Genomic DNA, 16,697 nt, shown 5'->3' on the forward strand with positions numbered 1-16,697 from the left:
AGCTTGGAGCTAGTTGTAGCCTTAAGCACCGTGTGACGTCTCGGGATAAGATTTTAGGGTATTACAAACTTGGTATCAAAGAAAGGTTTAAGGAGTCCTAGGGAGTCAGAAAAGCTGCATTACGTAGAGTCTTGATCATCGGTGTGAAGTGTGCCATACCTATAAGCAAAAGGTTACGGGACGTTTTAGGAAAAGTCATCTCTTTCTTTCAGAATCTATCATGCCTACAACTGTCTCCATCTATGAATAACTCATGCTCTTTTATGACAGAAAATGCCTCCCCAAAGAGCTAATACCCATAGAAACGACAATCAGACACCCCAACATGTTGATCCCTTGAACAAGAATATGTCTCAGGCCAAGTTTCGGGTAGATTTTCAGATATTAGCCCAAGCCATGACTGCTACTGTGCAAGCCAATAATCAGGCTAATGTTCTGTATCAGCAAGGTGGTGACACAATCACAGCCAGACTTCGTGACTTTATGAGAATAAACCCGCTTGAGTTCTTTGGGTCAAATATAGATGAGAACCCACAGTTGTATCTTTATAAGGTAAAGAAGATTACCCAAGTTATGTATGTTTCTGAGAAGAAGAGTGTAGAACTAGCATCCTACAGGCTGAAGGAGGGTGCCTATGATTGGGTTGTGATGTGAAGGAAGAATAGAGGAAAGAATGCAGCTCTTATGACATGGCAAGTGTTTTGGGATGCATCTTAGACATGTTCTTACCACTTGATATAAGGAAAGCGAAGGTAGAGGAGTTTATGAACCTAAGGTGAGGATCTATGACAGTAAATAAGTATTGCCTCAAGTTCACCCAGCTATCTAAGTATGCTCCTGACATAATAGCTAACCCCAGATCTAGTATGAGTAAGTTCATGACCGGTGTATCTAGATTGGTGGTGAAGGAATGTAGGACTGCTATGCTAAACAAGGACATAGATCTTGCTAGACTAATGATGCATGCTCAGTAGATTGAGGTAGAAATAATAAAGAAGAGAGAAGGTGTAAGGGAAAATAAGAGGGCCAGATATGAGAAGTTTAAGAATGGCCAGATTAGATCCCATTAAGGGAACCATCCACAGTTTTAGAATCGTTCATCTATGCCAGCGTCGTCATCAGCCAGTGCTCCCACACTCAGAATTAGGCAGGATTCAGGGAATAAGTCTTCTATTTCTAGATCCCAACACAGTGTGAGTAACAAGCCTAATTATCCCCCATATGCTAAGTATGGTAGGATTACTCCCGGTGAGTGCTTTGTCGATCAGAGGGGTTGTATTTTATATGGAAAGTTAGGTTATAGACTTAGAGAATGTCTGCATACTAGACAGGGGAGCCGTGATATTCGATCCCAAACTCAAGCTACCAGTGCACCAGCTCCTTTAGCTCGTCCAGCCCCTCCTCAGGGTGCTTCATCCAACACTGCTGGCGGTCAGCAACAAAATCAATTCTATGCTTTTTCATCCCACTAGGAACAGGAAGATTCCCCAGATGTTATTACTGTTATGCTTCGTGTCTTTCATTTTGATATGTATGTATTGTTGGACCCTGGGTTAAGTTTCTCTTATGTGACCCTATTAGTTGCTGTGAATTTTGAGATAAATTCTAAAAAGATCCCTGAGCCTATCATGGTTTCTACCCCAATAGGTGAGTCAGTTGTTGCTAAGCAAGTTTACAAAAATTATCATGTTACTATTTTTCATAAGGTCATATTTGCTGATTTTATATAGTTAGATATAGTCGATTTTGATCTTATTCTGGGTATGGATTGGTTTCATTCCATTTATGCATCTATAGACTGTCATACCCATGTGGTTAAGTTTCACTTTCCAGATGAGCCAGTCTTTAAGTGGTCCTAAAATTCTGTGTCTCCCAAAAGTCATTTTATATCCTATCTTAAAGCCAGAAAGTTGATTTCCAAAGGTTGCATCTATCATCTAGTTTGAGCTAAAGACACTAAGTCTGAGACTCCCATTATTCTGTTAGTCAACATAGTTAATGAGTTTTCTGATGTCTTTCTTGAAGATCTCCCAGGGGTACCACCCGATAGAGAGATAGAGTTTGGGACTGACCTTCTTTCTGATACACAGTCTATTACTATCTCGTTGTACTGAATGGCACCCGCAGTGCTTAAGGAGTTTAAAGAACAACTCAAAGATCTTCTAGATAAAGGTTTCATAAGGCCCAGTGTTTCTCTATGGGGTGCACCTGTCTTGTTCATGCGAAAGAAAGATAGTTCTTTTCGTATGTACATTGACTATCGCCAGCTTAATAAGGTCACAGTCAAGAATAAGTACCCTTTTCCTAGAATTGATGACCTGTTTGATCAATTGCAAGATGCAAGTTATTTCTCAAAGATAGAGCTTATATCTGGCTATCATCAGCTTAAAGTGAGGGAGTGTGATATTCCAAAGACAGCCTTTAGAACCCGTTATGGCCATTTTAAGTTTCTAGTCATGTCTTTTAGGTTAAACAATGCTCCAGCATCTTTTATGGACCTCATAAATTGAGTGTTCAAACAGTATCTTGATATGTTCGTTATAGTGTTCATAGATGATATCCTTGTATACTCTCATAGTGAGGATGACCATGCAGATCATCTTAGGATTATCTTGCAAGCTCTTAGAGATCATCAATTATTCTCTAAATTCAGCAAGTGTGAGTTTTGGCTAAGTTCAGTAGCCTTTCTCGGTCATATTATTTCAGCTGAAGGCATTAGAGTTGATCCCCAAAAGACAGAAGCTGTAACAAATAAGCCTAGACCTATCTCTCCATTAGACATTAGGAGTTTCTTGGGTCTAGCTAGCTATTACTGCCATTTTGTTGAAGGTTTCTCATCTATTGCGTCTCCCATTACTCGGTAGACCCAAAAGAAAGTTAAGTTCCTTAAGCCAGATTCCTACGAGAAGAGTTTTCCGGAGTTAAAGACTCGACTCACTTCAGCCCTAGTGTTAACATTGCCCGATGGTATGGTTTTGTGGTGTATTATGATGCCTCTAGAGTTGTCTTGGGTTGTGTGTTGATGTAGAGGGGTAAGGTTATAGCCTATGCCTTTAGACAGTTGAAGCTGCAAGAAAAGAATTATCCAACCCATGATCTTAAATTAGCTGTTGTGGTTTTTGCTTTGAAAATTTGGAGACACTATCTGTATGGTGTTCATGTGGATGTGTTTATGGACCACAAAAGATTGCAGTATGTGTTTACTCAGAGGGAGTTGAATCTTAGACACAGAAGATGGTTAGAGCTGCTAAAAGACTATGATATGAGTGTATTATATCATCCGGGCAAGGCCAATGTAGTGGCAGACACCCTTAGTAGGATGTTTATGGGCAGTGTGGCTCATATGGAGAAGGATAAGAAAGAGTTAGCTCATGAAGTTCATCGTTTGGCCAGATTGGGTGTTAGGTTGCTTGATTCTGCTGAGGGGAATGTTTGGTTTCTAAGTAGTTCCGAGTCCTCTTTAGTTTTGGAAGTGAAGGAGAAGCAAGATATGGATCCTAGTTTAGTCAAACTGAAGGAGTTAGTTAAGGACCAAAAGGTGGAGGTTTTCTCCCAAGGGGGAGATGGTGTGTTGAAATGCCAAGATAAATTATGTCTTCCTTATGTTGATGATTTGAGCCTGAGAATTATGGTTGAGACATATGGTGTATGATATTCTATTCATCCCGATTCTACCAAAATGTACCACGATTTGTGAGAAATTTATTGGTGGAGTGGTATGACGAAGGATATAGCTGAGTTTGTAACAAGGTGTACAATTTCCCAACAAGTTAAGGTAGAGCACCAAAGACCCGGTGGTATAATGCAAGATTTTGGTATCTCACTTGGAAGTGGGAAGAGGTTAACGTGCATTTTGTAACTAGTTTACCCCTTTCGCGTCGTCATCATGATTCGATTTGGGTTAGTGTAGACAGGTTGACTAAGTCAGTGCATTTCCTGCAAGTGCATACATCTTATACAGCTGAGAATTATGATAAAATGTATATCTGAGAGTTGGTCAGGTTGTATGGAGTTCCCTTGTCTATCATCTCAGATAGTGGTACTCAGTTTACTTCTCAGTTCTGGAAAGCTTTTCAGAAGGGTCTTGGTACGCAGGTTCTTCTTTGTTCTTCTTTTTATTTGCAGACAGATGGTCAGGTTGAGGGGATTATCCAGACTCTGGAAGACATGTTGAGGGCATGTACTCTTGATTTCAAAGGCAGTTGGGATGAGCATTTTCCATTGATTGAATTTGTGTATAACAACATTATCACTCTAGCATCCAGATGGCCCCATTTGAGGCTCTTTATGGGAGGAAATGTAGATTACCCATAGGTTGGTTCGAAGTGGGTGTGGCTACTCTGATTGGACCTTATGTAGTGTTTGAGGCTATAGAGAAGGTTAAGTTGATTAGAGAAAGGTTAAAGATAGCCCAGAATGGTCAGAAATCATATGCAGACATGAGAAGAGGGACCTTGAGTTTGAGGTAGGTGATTTTGTGTATATGAAAATTTCACCCATGAAAGGGGTGAAAAGATTTGGCAAGAAGGGGAAGCTTAGTCCTCGGTATATTGGCCCCTATAGAATTCTAAGTCGTATTGGGAAAGTAGCCTATGAGATTGAGTTGCCCGCAGAATTGTTAGTTGTTCATCCTATCTTTCACATCTCTATGCTTAAGAAATGTATCGGTGACACCGCTATAGTAGTTTCTTTTGAAAGCTCAGATGTTCAGAATAGTCTTTAATATGAAGAGATTCCAGTTGAGATCCTAGACCATCAGATCCTTAGACTAAGGAACAAAAAGTTCCCTTGGTCAAAGTTCTTTGGCGGAACCAGTCAGTTGAGGGTGCTACTTGGGAAGCAGAAGCAGATATGCAAGCCAAGTACCCCCATCTCTTCTTCGTAAATTCAGATCTAGCCAAAGGTACAACTCTTCCTTAATTCAATTCCTATTTAATCATGTGTATCCAGCTATATAGTGCCTTCTTTATAAGTCCATGCATTCTCTAAAGTACTCAAAAGTTTAGAATGATGTAGAGTCAGTTAAGCAATTTATTTCAGCTATGCATGCTCAGTTTTCTTTATATTCTTAGCCTAAATAGCGACATTCGAGGACGAATGTTTCCAAGGGGGAGATATTATAAGACCCTGCAAATTTTTCTCATCATCCAAGCCTTTAGAGCATGTCAAGAGAAGTCTCGTAATCAGAAATTTGGCTAAGTGCTAGGACTTAGTCATTTTTTTAGACCTTGAAACTTTAAGGATTTTATTAATGACCTTTTCGACCTTTGATAGTTGATATTTTAGCTAATTCATGATTAGGCAGGTCAATAGGTGTTCCCAAACAAGTTTCAGATTTTTCGTACCGCATTTAGACCTTAATTGGTGTCCCAAAATAGTGGACCAATGCAATCTTGGCAAGCCGCATCGCCCATCGTGTTGGTCAATTTTGTACAGGAACTGCCAGTCAAAAGATAGAGGCTTGGCGTTATTAGGGCGCGACGCGTCGGGTATCGCGTCGATGGCATCAACGCGCCGCGGCGCCAATCGCGTCGATGCCCAGTATTTCAGCTTTTAAAATCCGCATCCAAAGGGGCAATTTAGTCTTTTTTCCCCACCCTTTATCAATCATAACACGGGATTAAGGTCCCCAAATACTAAAATATAGCCTTCTTCTCTAAAATTCACCAAGAACACTTTCTAGGGTTTCAACCCAAAGTCCAAGAAACTCAAGAATTCACCATCACTTTTCAAATTTTCTTCAAGAATTGGAATCCCCAAATCAAGAGCATCAAGAATATCCGTTCAAAGTCGTGGATAGCATCCCAAGAGCAAGATTTTATTCAAAGTCCATAATCTAAAGTATGTGGGGCTTGAACAAGAATACTCCTTCCGTTCTTGTGCCCAAAGTTTAGATTTTTATTAAAGAATTTCATGTTTTTGCAAATGGGTTTTGCCCAATTTACTTTACTTTGAGGTTATGAATTTATAAATTGTTCAAGTCTTGAAATTGCATGTTATTTCACTTATTTATGTTTGAATATGAGAAATTATGATATAAATTGCACATCCTTACCATGAATTGATGTTTTTGAGTGTTCCTAAGGTTGAAGTCAAGATTTAAGCTTTATTATCAAATTATGATTATTTGAGTATGTATATATGCTTTAAGTCAAGTATGAATTGTGATGTTTCTTGAAAATAATGTATTAGCATAATTTAAACAAGCTAGTACTTTGATTATAAAGAAGGTTGAACTTTGATCGTAAGCTAAGATAGGAATCTTCTTTTATCTATGATTTAAAGCAAAGCGAAGCATAGCTAGCTTCTATTACACATTCTAGTATTATTTAAAGTGGATTTTCCTAAAACGTTCGGAGCCTAAGTATGGGAGTAGTATTTAGCACCGAGTTGGGCTTGATTACAAGGTTTCATACCCCAGAACTACGAGCTACCATAGGATTTGATTTACCCCAAGTGGGTTAAGATAGTGATCACTAAAGTTAAGGTTCTATTCTGGCGGCAAGGATAGAACAGCTCTCCCCAACGTGGGTAAGACATTGGACTCCATGTTGCTCACATAGTTTATGTCAGTTAGAAGAAACTCCCAAGTTTCCACAATCTCCCAAAGTTCCATAATCCCAAATCTTTGAGTCCTTGAGTTTTAAAAGAAGTTCGTTATTCTCCTTAAGGTAAAAGTATGAGTTTGAAAGTTATTGTTTTAAGATTCCTTTTTTTACATGTACTGAGACTAAGAGGAGAATACATATTTCAGAACTAAGTGTAATGACTCATGAGATTTATACTGCTTATTCATTATTCATGATTTATGAGGTCTATATTTTAGACTTATTCGAGCTATGTGAGTCATTCATATTTGCATGTATAGTTTTATAAAGATTAATGATATTGTTTACTTAATGCATACACCCCCATATACACAGTACATTCTCAAAGTACTGATCCATATATACGTTTGTATGCTACATTGTCTCATAATATAGGTTTAGGTGCTCCATCTTAGCAGTGACAGAGATCTCCAATCATCTCGTCTACATTCTTATCTTTGGTGAGTCCTCATGGTTCGAGGACCTGTTTTGTAGTTTTTTCTACTTTCGCAGTGTTTTGAATATTATCTTCAGTCCGAGTCAGTTGGGGGTCTGTCCTAATGACTGTCTAGTTATTTAGCAAGTAGAGGCTTATCAGACTATCAGTTGTGTGTTAGACTCTTCAGTATTTTTATATTAAGATGATGTTCTTTTCAGTTGTTTTAGTACAGACTTGACATGATATGATATTATTGCTAAGTTCATTTATTCTAAAGTAAGTGTTAGAAGTAGTATGAGGCTTAAAGGGTTAGCTTGGGGCTACTTGTAGCCTTAAGCACCGTGTGACGTCTCGGGATAAGATTTTGGAGGATTACAAACTTGATTTCTGAGACAGGTTTATGGAGTCCTAGGGAGTCAGACAAGCTGCGTACGTAGAGTCTTAATTATCGGTGTGAAGTATGCCACACCTATGAGTAAGAGGCTACGGGACATTTTAGGAAAAGTCATCTCTTTCTTTCAGAATCTATCATGCCTACAACTGTCTCTATCTATGAATAAATCATGCTCTTTTACGATAGAAAATGCCTCCCCAATGAGCTAATCCCCATAGAAATGAAAATCAGCCACCCCAACTTGTTGATCCCTTGAACAAGAATGTGTCTCATGCCGAGTTTTGGGCTGTTTCTCATATATTAGCCCAAGACATAACTGCTACTGTGCAAGCCAACAATCAGGCTGTTGTTCTGCATCAGCAAGGTGGTGACACAGCCGTAGCCAGACTTCGTGACTTTATGAGAATGAACCCACCCGAGTTCTTTGGGTCAAAGATAGGTGAGGACCCACAGTTGTATCTTGATAAGGTAAAGAAGATCACCCAAGTTATGTATGTTTCTGAGGAGGAGAGTGTAGAATTGGCATCCTACAGGCTGAAGGAGATTGCCTATGATTGGGTTGTGATGTATAGGAAGAATAGAGGGGAGAATGCAGCTCCTATGATATGGCAAGTATTTCGGGATGCATTCTTAGATAAGTTCTTACCACTTGAGATGAGGGAAGAAAAGTTAAAGGAGTTTATGAACCTGAGGCAAGGCTCTATAACAGTAAAGGAGTATTGCCTCAAGTTCACCCAGCTATCTAAGTATGCTCCTGACATGATAGCTGACCCCAGATCTAGTATGAGTAAGTTCATGACCGGTGTATCTGGATTGGTGGTAAAAAAATGTAGGACTGCTTTGCTCAACAAGGACATGGATCTTGATAGACTAATGGTGCATGCTCAACAGATTGAGGCAGAAAAAATAAAGGATAGAGAAGGTATAAGGGGAAATAAGAGAGCTAGATCAGAGTAGTTTGAGAATGGCTAGACTAGATCCCATGGAGGGAACCATCCATAATTTCAGAATCATTCTTCTATGCCAGCGTCGTTATCAGCCAGTGCTCCCACACCCAGAATCAGGCAGGATCCGGCGAATAAGTCTTCAATTTCTAGATACCAACATAGTGTGAGTAACAAGCCTAATTATCCTTCATATGCTAAGTATAGTAGGATCCATCCAGGCGAGTGCTTGGCCGATCAGAGGGGTTGTTTTGGATGTGGAAATTTAGGCCACAAACTTAGAGAATGTTCGCATACTAGACATGGGTGCCGTGATTTTCGACCCCAGGCTCAGGCTGCCAGTGCACCAGGTCGTTTAGCCCATCCAGCCCCTCCTCAAGGCGCTTTATCCAACACCGCTGGCGATCAACACCAAAATCGATTCTATGCTTTTCCATCCCACTAGGAACAGGAGAATTCCCTAGATGTTGTTACTGGTATGCTTCGTGTCTTTCATTTTGATATGTATGTATTGTTGGACCCTATTTTAAGTTTCTCTTATGTGACCCCTTTAGTCGCTGTGAATCTTGAGATAAGTTCTGAAAAGATCCCTGAGCCTATCCTGGTTTCTACCCAAATAGGTGAGTCAGTTGTTGCTAAGCAAGTTTACAAAAAGTGTCCTATTACTGTTTTTCATACGGTCATATTTGTTGATTTGATATAGTTAGATATGGTTGATTTTGATCTTATTCTGGATATGGATTGGTTTCATTCCTATTATGCATCTATAGATTGTCGCACCCATGTGGTTAAGTTTCACTTTACAGATGATCCAGTCTTTGAGTGGTCCAGGAATTTTGTGTCTCTCAAGAGTCATTTTCTATCCTATCTTAAAGCTAGAAAGTTGATTTCCAAAGGTGGCATCTATCATCTAGTTTGAGTTAAAGACACTAAGTCTGAGACTCCCACTATTCAGTCAGTCAATAAAGTTAATGAGTTTCCTGATGTCTTTTTGGAAGATCTCCCAGGGGTACCACCCGATAGTGAGATAAAGTTCAAGATTGACCTTTTTCCTAATACATAGCCTATTTCTATCTCTACGTACTGAATAGCACCCGCAGAGCTTACGGAGTTGAAAGAACAACTTAAAGATCTTCTAGATAAAGGTTTTATAAGGCCCAGTATTTCTCTATGGGTCGTACCTGTCTTGTTCATACGAAAGAAAGACAGTTCTTTGCGTATGTGCATTGACTATCTCCAGCTTAATAAGGTCACAGTCAAGAATAAGTACCCTCTTTCTAGAATTGATGACCTGTTTGATCAATTGCAAGGTGCAAGTTATTTCTCAAAGATAGAGCTTATATCTGGCTATCATCAGCTTAAAGTGAGGGAGTGTGATATTCCAAAGACAACCTTTCGAACCCGTTATGGCTATTTTGAGTTTCTAGTCATGTCTTTCTAGCTAACCAATGATCCGGCAGTTTTATGGACCTCATGAATCGAGTGTTCAAACAGTATCTTGATATGTTCATCACAGTGTTCATAGATAATATCCTTGTATACTCCGGTAGTGAGGATGACCATGCAGATCATCTTAGGATTGTCATGCAAGCTCTTGGAGATCATCAATTATTCGCTAAATTCAGCAAGTGTGAGTTTTGGCTAAGGTCAGTAGCCTTTCTCGGTCATATTATTTCAGCCGAAGGCATTAGAGTTGATCCCCAAAAGACAGAAGCTGTAATAAATTAGCCTAAACCTATCTCTCCATCAGACATTAGGAGTTTCTTGGGTCTAGCTGGCTATTACTGCCATTTGTTGAAGGTATCTCTTCTATTGTGTCTCTCATGACCCGGTTGACCCAAAATAAAGTTATGTTTCTTTGGTCAGATTCCAGCAAAAAGAGTTTTCAGGAGTTAAAGACTCGACTCAATTCAGCCCCAGTGTTAACACTACCCGATGGTACGGATGGTTTTGTCGTGTATTGTGATGCCTCTAGAGTTGGCTTGGGTTGTGTGTTGATGTGGAGGGGTAAGGTTATAGCCTATGCCTCTAAACATTTGAAGCCGCAAGAAAAGAATTATCCAACCTATGATCTTTAATTAGCTGTTGTGGTTTTTGCTTTGAAAATTTGGAGACACTATCTGTATGGTGTTCATGTGGATGTGTTTACGGACCACAAAAGCCTGCAGTATGTGTTTAGTCAGAGGGAGTTGAATCCTTGACATAGAAGATGGTTAGACCTGCTAAAAGACTATAATATGAATGTGTTATATCATTCGGGCAAGGCCAATGTAGTGTCAGACGCCTTTAGTAGGATGTTTATGGGCAGTGTGGCTCATGTGGAGAAGGATAAGAAAGATTTAGCTCATGAAGTTCATCGTTTGGCTACATTGGGTGTTTGGTTGCTTGATTCCACTGAGGGAAATGTTTGGGTTCTTAAAAGTTTCGAGTCCTAATTAGCTTCAGAAGTGAATGAGACGCAAGACATGGATCCTAGTTTGATCAAATTGAAGGATTCAGTTAAGGACCAAAAGGTGGAGGTTTTCTCCTAAGGGGGAGATGGTGTGTTAAAATATCATGATAGATTGTGTGTTCCTTATGTTGATGATTTGAGGCAGAGAATTATGGCTGAGGCACATGGTGCATGATATTCTATTCATCCCGGTGCTACCAAGATGTACCATGATTTGCGAGAAATCTATTGGTGGAGTGGTATGACGAAGGATATAGCTGAGTTTGTAGCAAGGTTTATAATTTTCCAACAAGTTAAGGTAGAGCACCAAAGACCTGGTGGTATGATGCAAGATTTTGGTATCCCACTTGGAAGTGGGAAGAGATTAACATGGATTTTGTTATTGGTTTACCCCTTTCGCGTCGTGATCATGATTCGATTTTGGTTATTGTAGAAAGGTTGACTAAGTCAATGTATTTCCTGCCAGTGCATACATCTTATACAGCTGAGGATTATGCTAAGTTGTATATCCGAGAGTTGGTCAGGTTTTATGGAGTTCCCTTGTCTATCATCTCAGATAGGGGCACTCAGTTTACTTCTCAGTTTTGGAAAGCTTTTTAGAAAGGTCTTGGTACCTAGGTTCTTCTTAGTTCTGCTTTTTATCTGCAGATAGATGGTCAAGCTGAGAGAACCATCCAGACTCTGGAAGACATGTTGAGGGCATGTACTCTTTATTTCAAAGGCAGTTGGGATAAGCATTTTCCATTGATTGAATTTGTGTATAACAACAGATATCACTCTAGCATCCATATGGCCCCATTTGAGGCTCTTTATGGGAGGATATGCAGATCACTCATAGGTTGGTTCGAAGTAGGAGAGGATGCTCTGATTGGACCTGATATAGTGTTTGAGGCTACAGAGAAGGTTAAGTTGATTAGAGAAAGGTTAAAGATAGCCCAGAGTTGTTAGAAATCATATGCAGACATGAGAAGAGGGACCGTGAGTTCTAGGTAAGTGATTTGGTGTATTTGAAAATTTCACCCATGAAATGGGTGAAAAGATTTGGCAAGAAGGGGAAGCTTAGTCTTCAGTATATTGGCCCCTATAGAATTCTAAGTCGTATTGGGAAAGTAGCCTATAAGATTGAGTTGCCCGCAGAATTGTTAGTTGTTCATCCTATCTTTCACATCTCTATGCTTAAGAAATATATCGGTGACACCGCTATAGTAGTTCCTTTAGAAAGCTCAGATGTTCAGAATAGTCTTTCATATAAAGAGATTCCAGTTGAGATCCTAGACCATCAGATCCATAGACTAAGGAACAAAGAAGTTCCCTTGGTCAAAGTTTTTTGGCAGGACCAGTCAGTTGAGGGTGCTACTTGGGAAGCAGAAGCAGATATGCGAGCCAAGTACCCCCATCTCTTCTCCGTAAATTTAGATCTAGCCGAAGGTACTACTCTACCTTAATTCAGTTCCTGTTTAATCATATGTATCCATCTATATAGTGCCTTCTTTATAAGTCCATGCATTCTCTAAAGTACTCAAAAGTTTAGAATGATGTAGAGTCAGTTAAGCAATTTATTTCAGCTGTGCAGCTCAGTTTTCTTTATATTCTTAGCCTAAATAGCGATATTCGAGGACGAATGTTTCCAAGGGGTTGATATTATAAGTCCCTGTAAATTTTACTCGTCATCTAAGCCTTTAAAGCATGTCATGAGAAGTCTCGTACTCAGAAATTTGGCTAAGTGTTAGGACTTAGTCATTTTTTTAGAACTTGAAACTTTGAGGATTTTATTAATGACCTTCCCGGCCTTCGATAGTTGATATTTTAGCTAATTCATGATCAGGGAGGTCAATAGGTGTTCTGAAACAAGTTTCGGATTTTTCTTACCCATTTAGACCTCATTTGGTGTCCCAAAATAGTGGACCAATGCGATCTTGGAACGCCGCGTCGCCCATCGCGTTGGTCAATTTTGTGTAGGAACTGCCAATCAAAAGTACTGAGGCTTGGCGCTATTAGGGCACGATGCGTCGGCTATCGCATCGATGGCATCGACGCGCTGCGTCGCCAATCGCTTCGATGCCCAATTTTTCAACTTTTAAAATTCGCGTACAACTGGGCAATTTAGTCCTTTTTCCCCACCCCTTATCAGTCATAACACGGGATTAAGGTCCCCAAATACCAAAATATAGCCTTCTTCTCTAAAATTCACCAAGAACACTTTCTAGGGTTTCAACCCAAAGTCCAAGAAACTCAAGAATTCACCATCACTTTTCAAATTTTCTTCAAGAATTGGAATCCCCAAATCAAGAGCATCAAGAATATCCATTCAAAGTTACGGATACCGTCCCAAGAGCAAGAGTTCATTCAAAGTCCATAATCTAAGGTATGTGGGGCTTGGACAAGAATACTCTTTCCATACTTGTCCCCAAAGTTTTGATTTTTATTAAAGAATTTCATGTTTTTGCTAGTGGGTTTTGCCCAATTTACTTTACTTTGAGGTTATGAATTTATAAATTGTTCAAATCTTGAAATTGCATGTTATTTCACTTATTTATGTTTGAATATGAAAAATTATGCTATGAATTGCACATCCCTACCATGAATTGATGTTTTTGAGTGTTCCCAAGGTTGAAGTCAAGATTTAAGATTCATTATCAAATTATGATTATTTGAGTATGTATATATGCTTTAAGTCAAGTATGAATTATGATGTTTCTTGAAAATAATGTATTAGCATGATTTAAACAAGCAAGTACTTTGATTATAAAGAAGGTTGATCTTTGATCCTAAGCTAAGATAGGAATCCACTTTTATCTATGATTTAAAGCAAAGTGAAGCATAGCTAGCTTCTATTACACATTCTAGTATTATTTAAAGTGGATTTTCCTAAAAAGTTCTGAGCCTAAGTATGGGAGTATTATTTAGCACCGAGTTGGGCTTGATTACAAGGTTTCATGCCCCAGAACTACGAGCCACCGTAGGATTTGATTTACCCCAAGTAGGTTAAGATAGTGATCACTAAAGTTAAGGTTTTATTCTGACGGCAAGGATAGAACAACTCTCCCCAACGTGGGTAAGACATTGGACTCCATGTTGCTCACATAGTTTTTGTCGGTTAGAAGAAACTCCCAGGTTTCCACAGTCTCCCAAAGTTCCATAATCCCAAATCTTTAAGTCCTTAAGTTTTAAAAGAAGTTCTTTATTCTCCTTAAGATAAAAGTATGAGTTTGAAAGTTATTGTTTTAAGATTCCTTTTGTTTACACTCAGAACTAAGTGTAATGACTCACGAGATTTATACTACATTTTCATTATTCATGATTTGTGAGGTCTATATTTCAGACTTATTTAACCTATGTGAGTCATTCATATTTCCATGCATAGTTTTGTAAAGATTAACGATATTGGTTACTTAATGCATACACCCCCATAAACTCAGTACATCCTCAAAGTACTGATCCACATATACGTCTGTGTGCTACAGTATCTCATAATATAGGTTCAGGTGCTCTGTCTCAGTAGCGATAGTGATCTTCGAGCATCTCGTCTACATTCTTATCTTTGGTGAGTCCTCATGGTTTGAGGACCTGTTCTGCAGTTTTTTTCTACTTTCATAGTGTTTTGAGTATTATCTTGAGTCCTAGTCAGTTGGGGGTCTGCCTCAATTACTTGCTAGTTATTTAACAAGTAGAGGCTTGCTAGACTAGCAGTTGCGTGTTAGACTCTTCAGTATTTTGATATTCAGATGATGTTTTTTTTAGTTGTTTTAGTTCAGACTTGAAATGATGTGATAATATTGCTCAGTTCATTTATTCTAAAGTAAGTGTTAGAAGTAGTATCAGGCTCAAAGGGTTAGCTTGGGGCTACTTGTAGACTTAAGCACCGTGCGATCTCTAGGGATGGAATTTAGGGGCGTTACAAGCTACCTCCCAACGTAGTCCCACAAAAGCTCCTCTAGATATGGTGTATGTTATAGCTCTTGAGATGATGGTCAGGGCTCAGTAAAATATCTCCAATAAGCTCGCCCCTGACAACTGATGGTTGGGCACCATACTCGCCTTCTTCTTAAACCTGAACCAAGCCTCATACATAGATTCTGACTGCAGCTGCCTAAAATTATAGATCTTATCCTTAAGCTACAACATCCTGGATGGAGGAAAGAACCTGTTCAAGAATTGCCTGCGCAATTCGTTCCATGTAGTGATAGAGCCTCTTGGCAGTTCTCTAAACCATAAAGATGTTTCTCCTATAAATGAGTAGAGGAATAGCCTCAGTCTAAGTGCTTCCTGATTCACCCCTAGATTTGTATACGAACTGCAGATTCCGATGAAATCGTCAAGGTACAAGATTGTATCATCTGTAGGCAGACCTGCAAACACATCCTTCAGATTTAAAAATTAGATCATTGCGCTCGTGATGACATACTTGATGCCTGGGATAAAATAAGAGGAACTGTGGCTCCAGTATCTATCAGCTCGACATATCTCAAGTCTTCTTCATCATCTATATATAGATGCACATACTAATATGCTGGGATAACTTAAACACAGGCACCTCTAGCTCTATTCTGATTCCCACCAAATGTTGTTGTGTGGAATGTTGCATGTCTCTACTCAACTAGTTCTGCCTCCCTAGCTACTAGTTGAGCTTCTTCTGTTTACCTCCACTCGACTCAAGCTTGAGCTAACAGCTCACCAGTCTGTCGATTAGCAATATCTTGTACTCCTTCTAGAGTAGGGGAAGGTACAATATCACGAACCCCTTTAGGAGGTTCATCTTTTTTCTTCTCAGATATCCTGCTAGGTGTTTATAGGATCCTCTCTATATTTGTAATTACTGGGAGCAAAGGATTGCCTCTATTCCGTGTGCTAGGCATACACTAGCGAATACCCAACTAAGAACGAAAACAAAAAAATGCAAAACTGCAACAACTTCTAATAACAAATCAACATTGTGTCACCAACAACAGTGCCAAAACTTTAATGACATCAAAACAAGACCTCCTCTCGAATGATGATACGGTAGCTATCAAAAATATAGTAACCCAGCAAAGGTTTGGATCGAATCCCAAGGGAACAAGTGAAATCGTGAATCTCAACAGTTGTAGTCAATAGCCAGAATAAGAAAAGTAAATGAGGTTTTTTTGTGTAGTAATCTTGAACAAGTAACTATATCAACTTCGGTTGTAATCGGTGTAGGTGAATACTAGGATTGTGTTTCCCTTGGCTTCTCAACTCCGTAGGCTTATCATGCTTTGTTGAACCAACCCGATACTTTGCATACAAAATTGTTAAGTTATGTACCTTCTACAGTATTTTGGACGAGTAGAAAGATTTCAACCTTTACCTTTTGAGTCTCAAGATGTCGTCTTATTAACCCTTATCTTGATCCCAGTTAACTATTACCTTTTGAGTCTCAAGATGTCGTCTTACTAACCCTTATCTTGATCCCAGTTAACTATTACCTTTTGAGTCTCTAGTTATTAGATAAAATCTAACCATCTTACTAAGATAGAACCTAGAAGCGTGGATAGATAGCTAAATTCCAAATTACTATTATTTTTATCTTTCTACTCCTCTTTCAGAGTAAGTAGCAATATCTAGGCGGGATCCTAATTAGTGCACCCATTAAGAAAACAATTATAATGAAGATAAAGCAATACATGTATGGGTATCGGTTCAGAACAACAACAGCACTTCCCCTACTTCATTATTCTGCTAGGGTTTTAGCCGCTCATGCTTGTGAAGAAATCAATAACATTCATAATCGAAAGCATAGATGAAATCACAATGATAAGAAGTGTAAAAACCCACAACCGTAACTGAATTAATCAACTGAAGTCAATACAAGAGAATCCCAAGATAAAAATCGTATCTAGGAATCAAAATATGTTTGTGAGTA

General features: G+C 39.1%; 1 protein-coding gene across 1 annotated transcript; it reads left to right on the forward strand.

Annotated features, from left to right (window-relative positions):
- Window positions 1-273: 273 nt before the first annotated feature.
- On the forward strand, window positions 274-8,809 carry LOC107879071. The gene is made up of 5 exons (XM_016726196.2): window positions 274-552; window positions 4,126-4,180; window positions 4,360-4,465; window positions 8,254-8,342; window positions 8,448-8,809. The coding sequence occupies exons 1-5, from the start codon at window positions 274-276 to the stop codon at window positions 8,807-8,809; spliced, it is 891 nt and encodes a 296-aa protein (XP_016581682.2).
- Window positions 8,810-16,697: the final 7,888 nt, after the last annotated feature.

The sequence above is a fragment of the Capsicum annuum genome, chromosome 8 (genome assembly GCF_002878395.1).
Source record: "Capsicum annuum cultivar UCD-10X-F1 chromosome 8, UCD10Xv1.1, whole genome shotgun sequence".
In the NCBI taxonomy this organism is placed as follows: domain Eukaryota; kingdom Viridiplantae; phylum Streptophyta; class Magnoliopsida; order Solanales; family Solanaceae; genus Capsicum; species Capsicum annuum.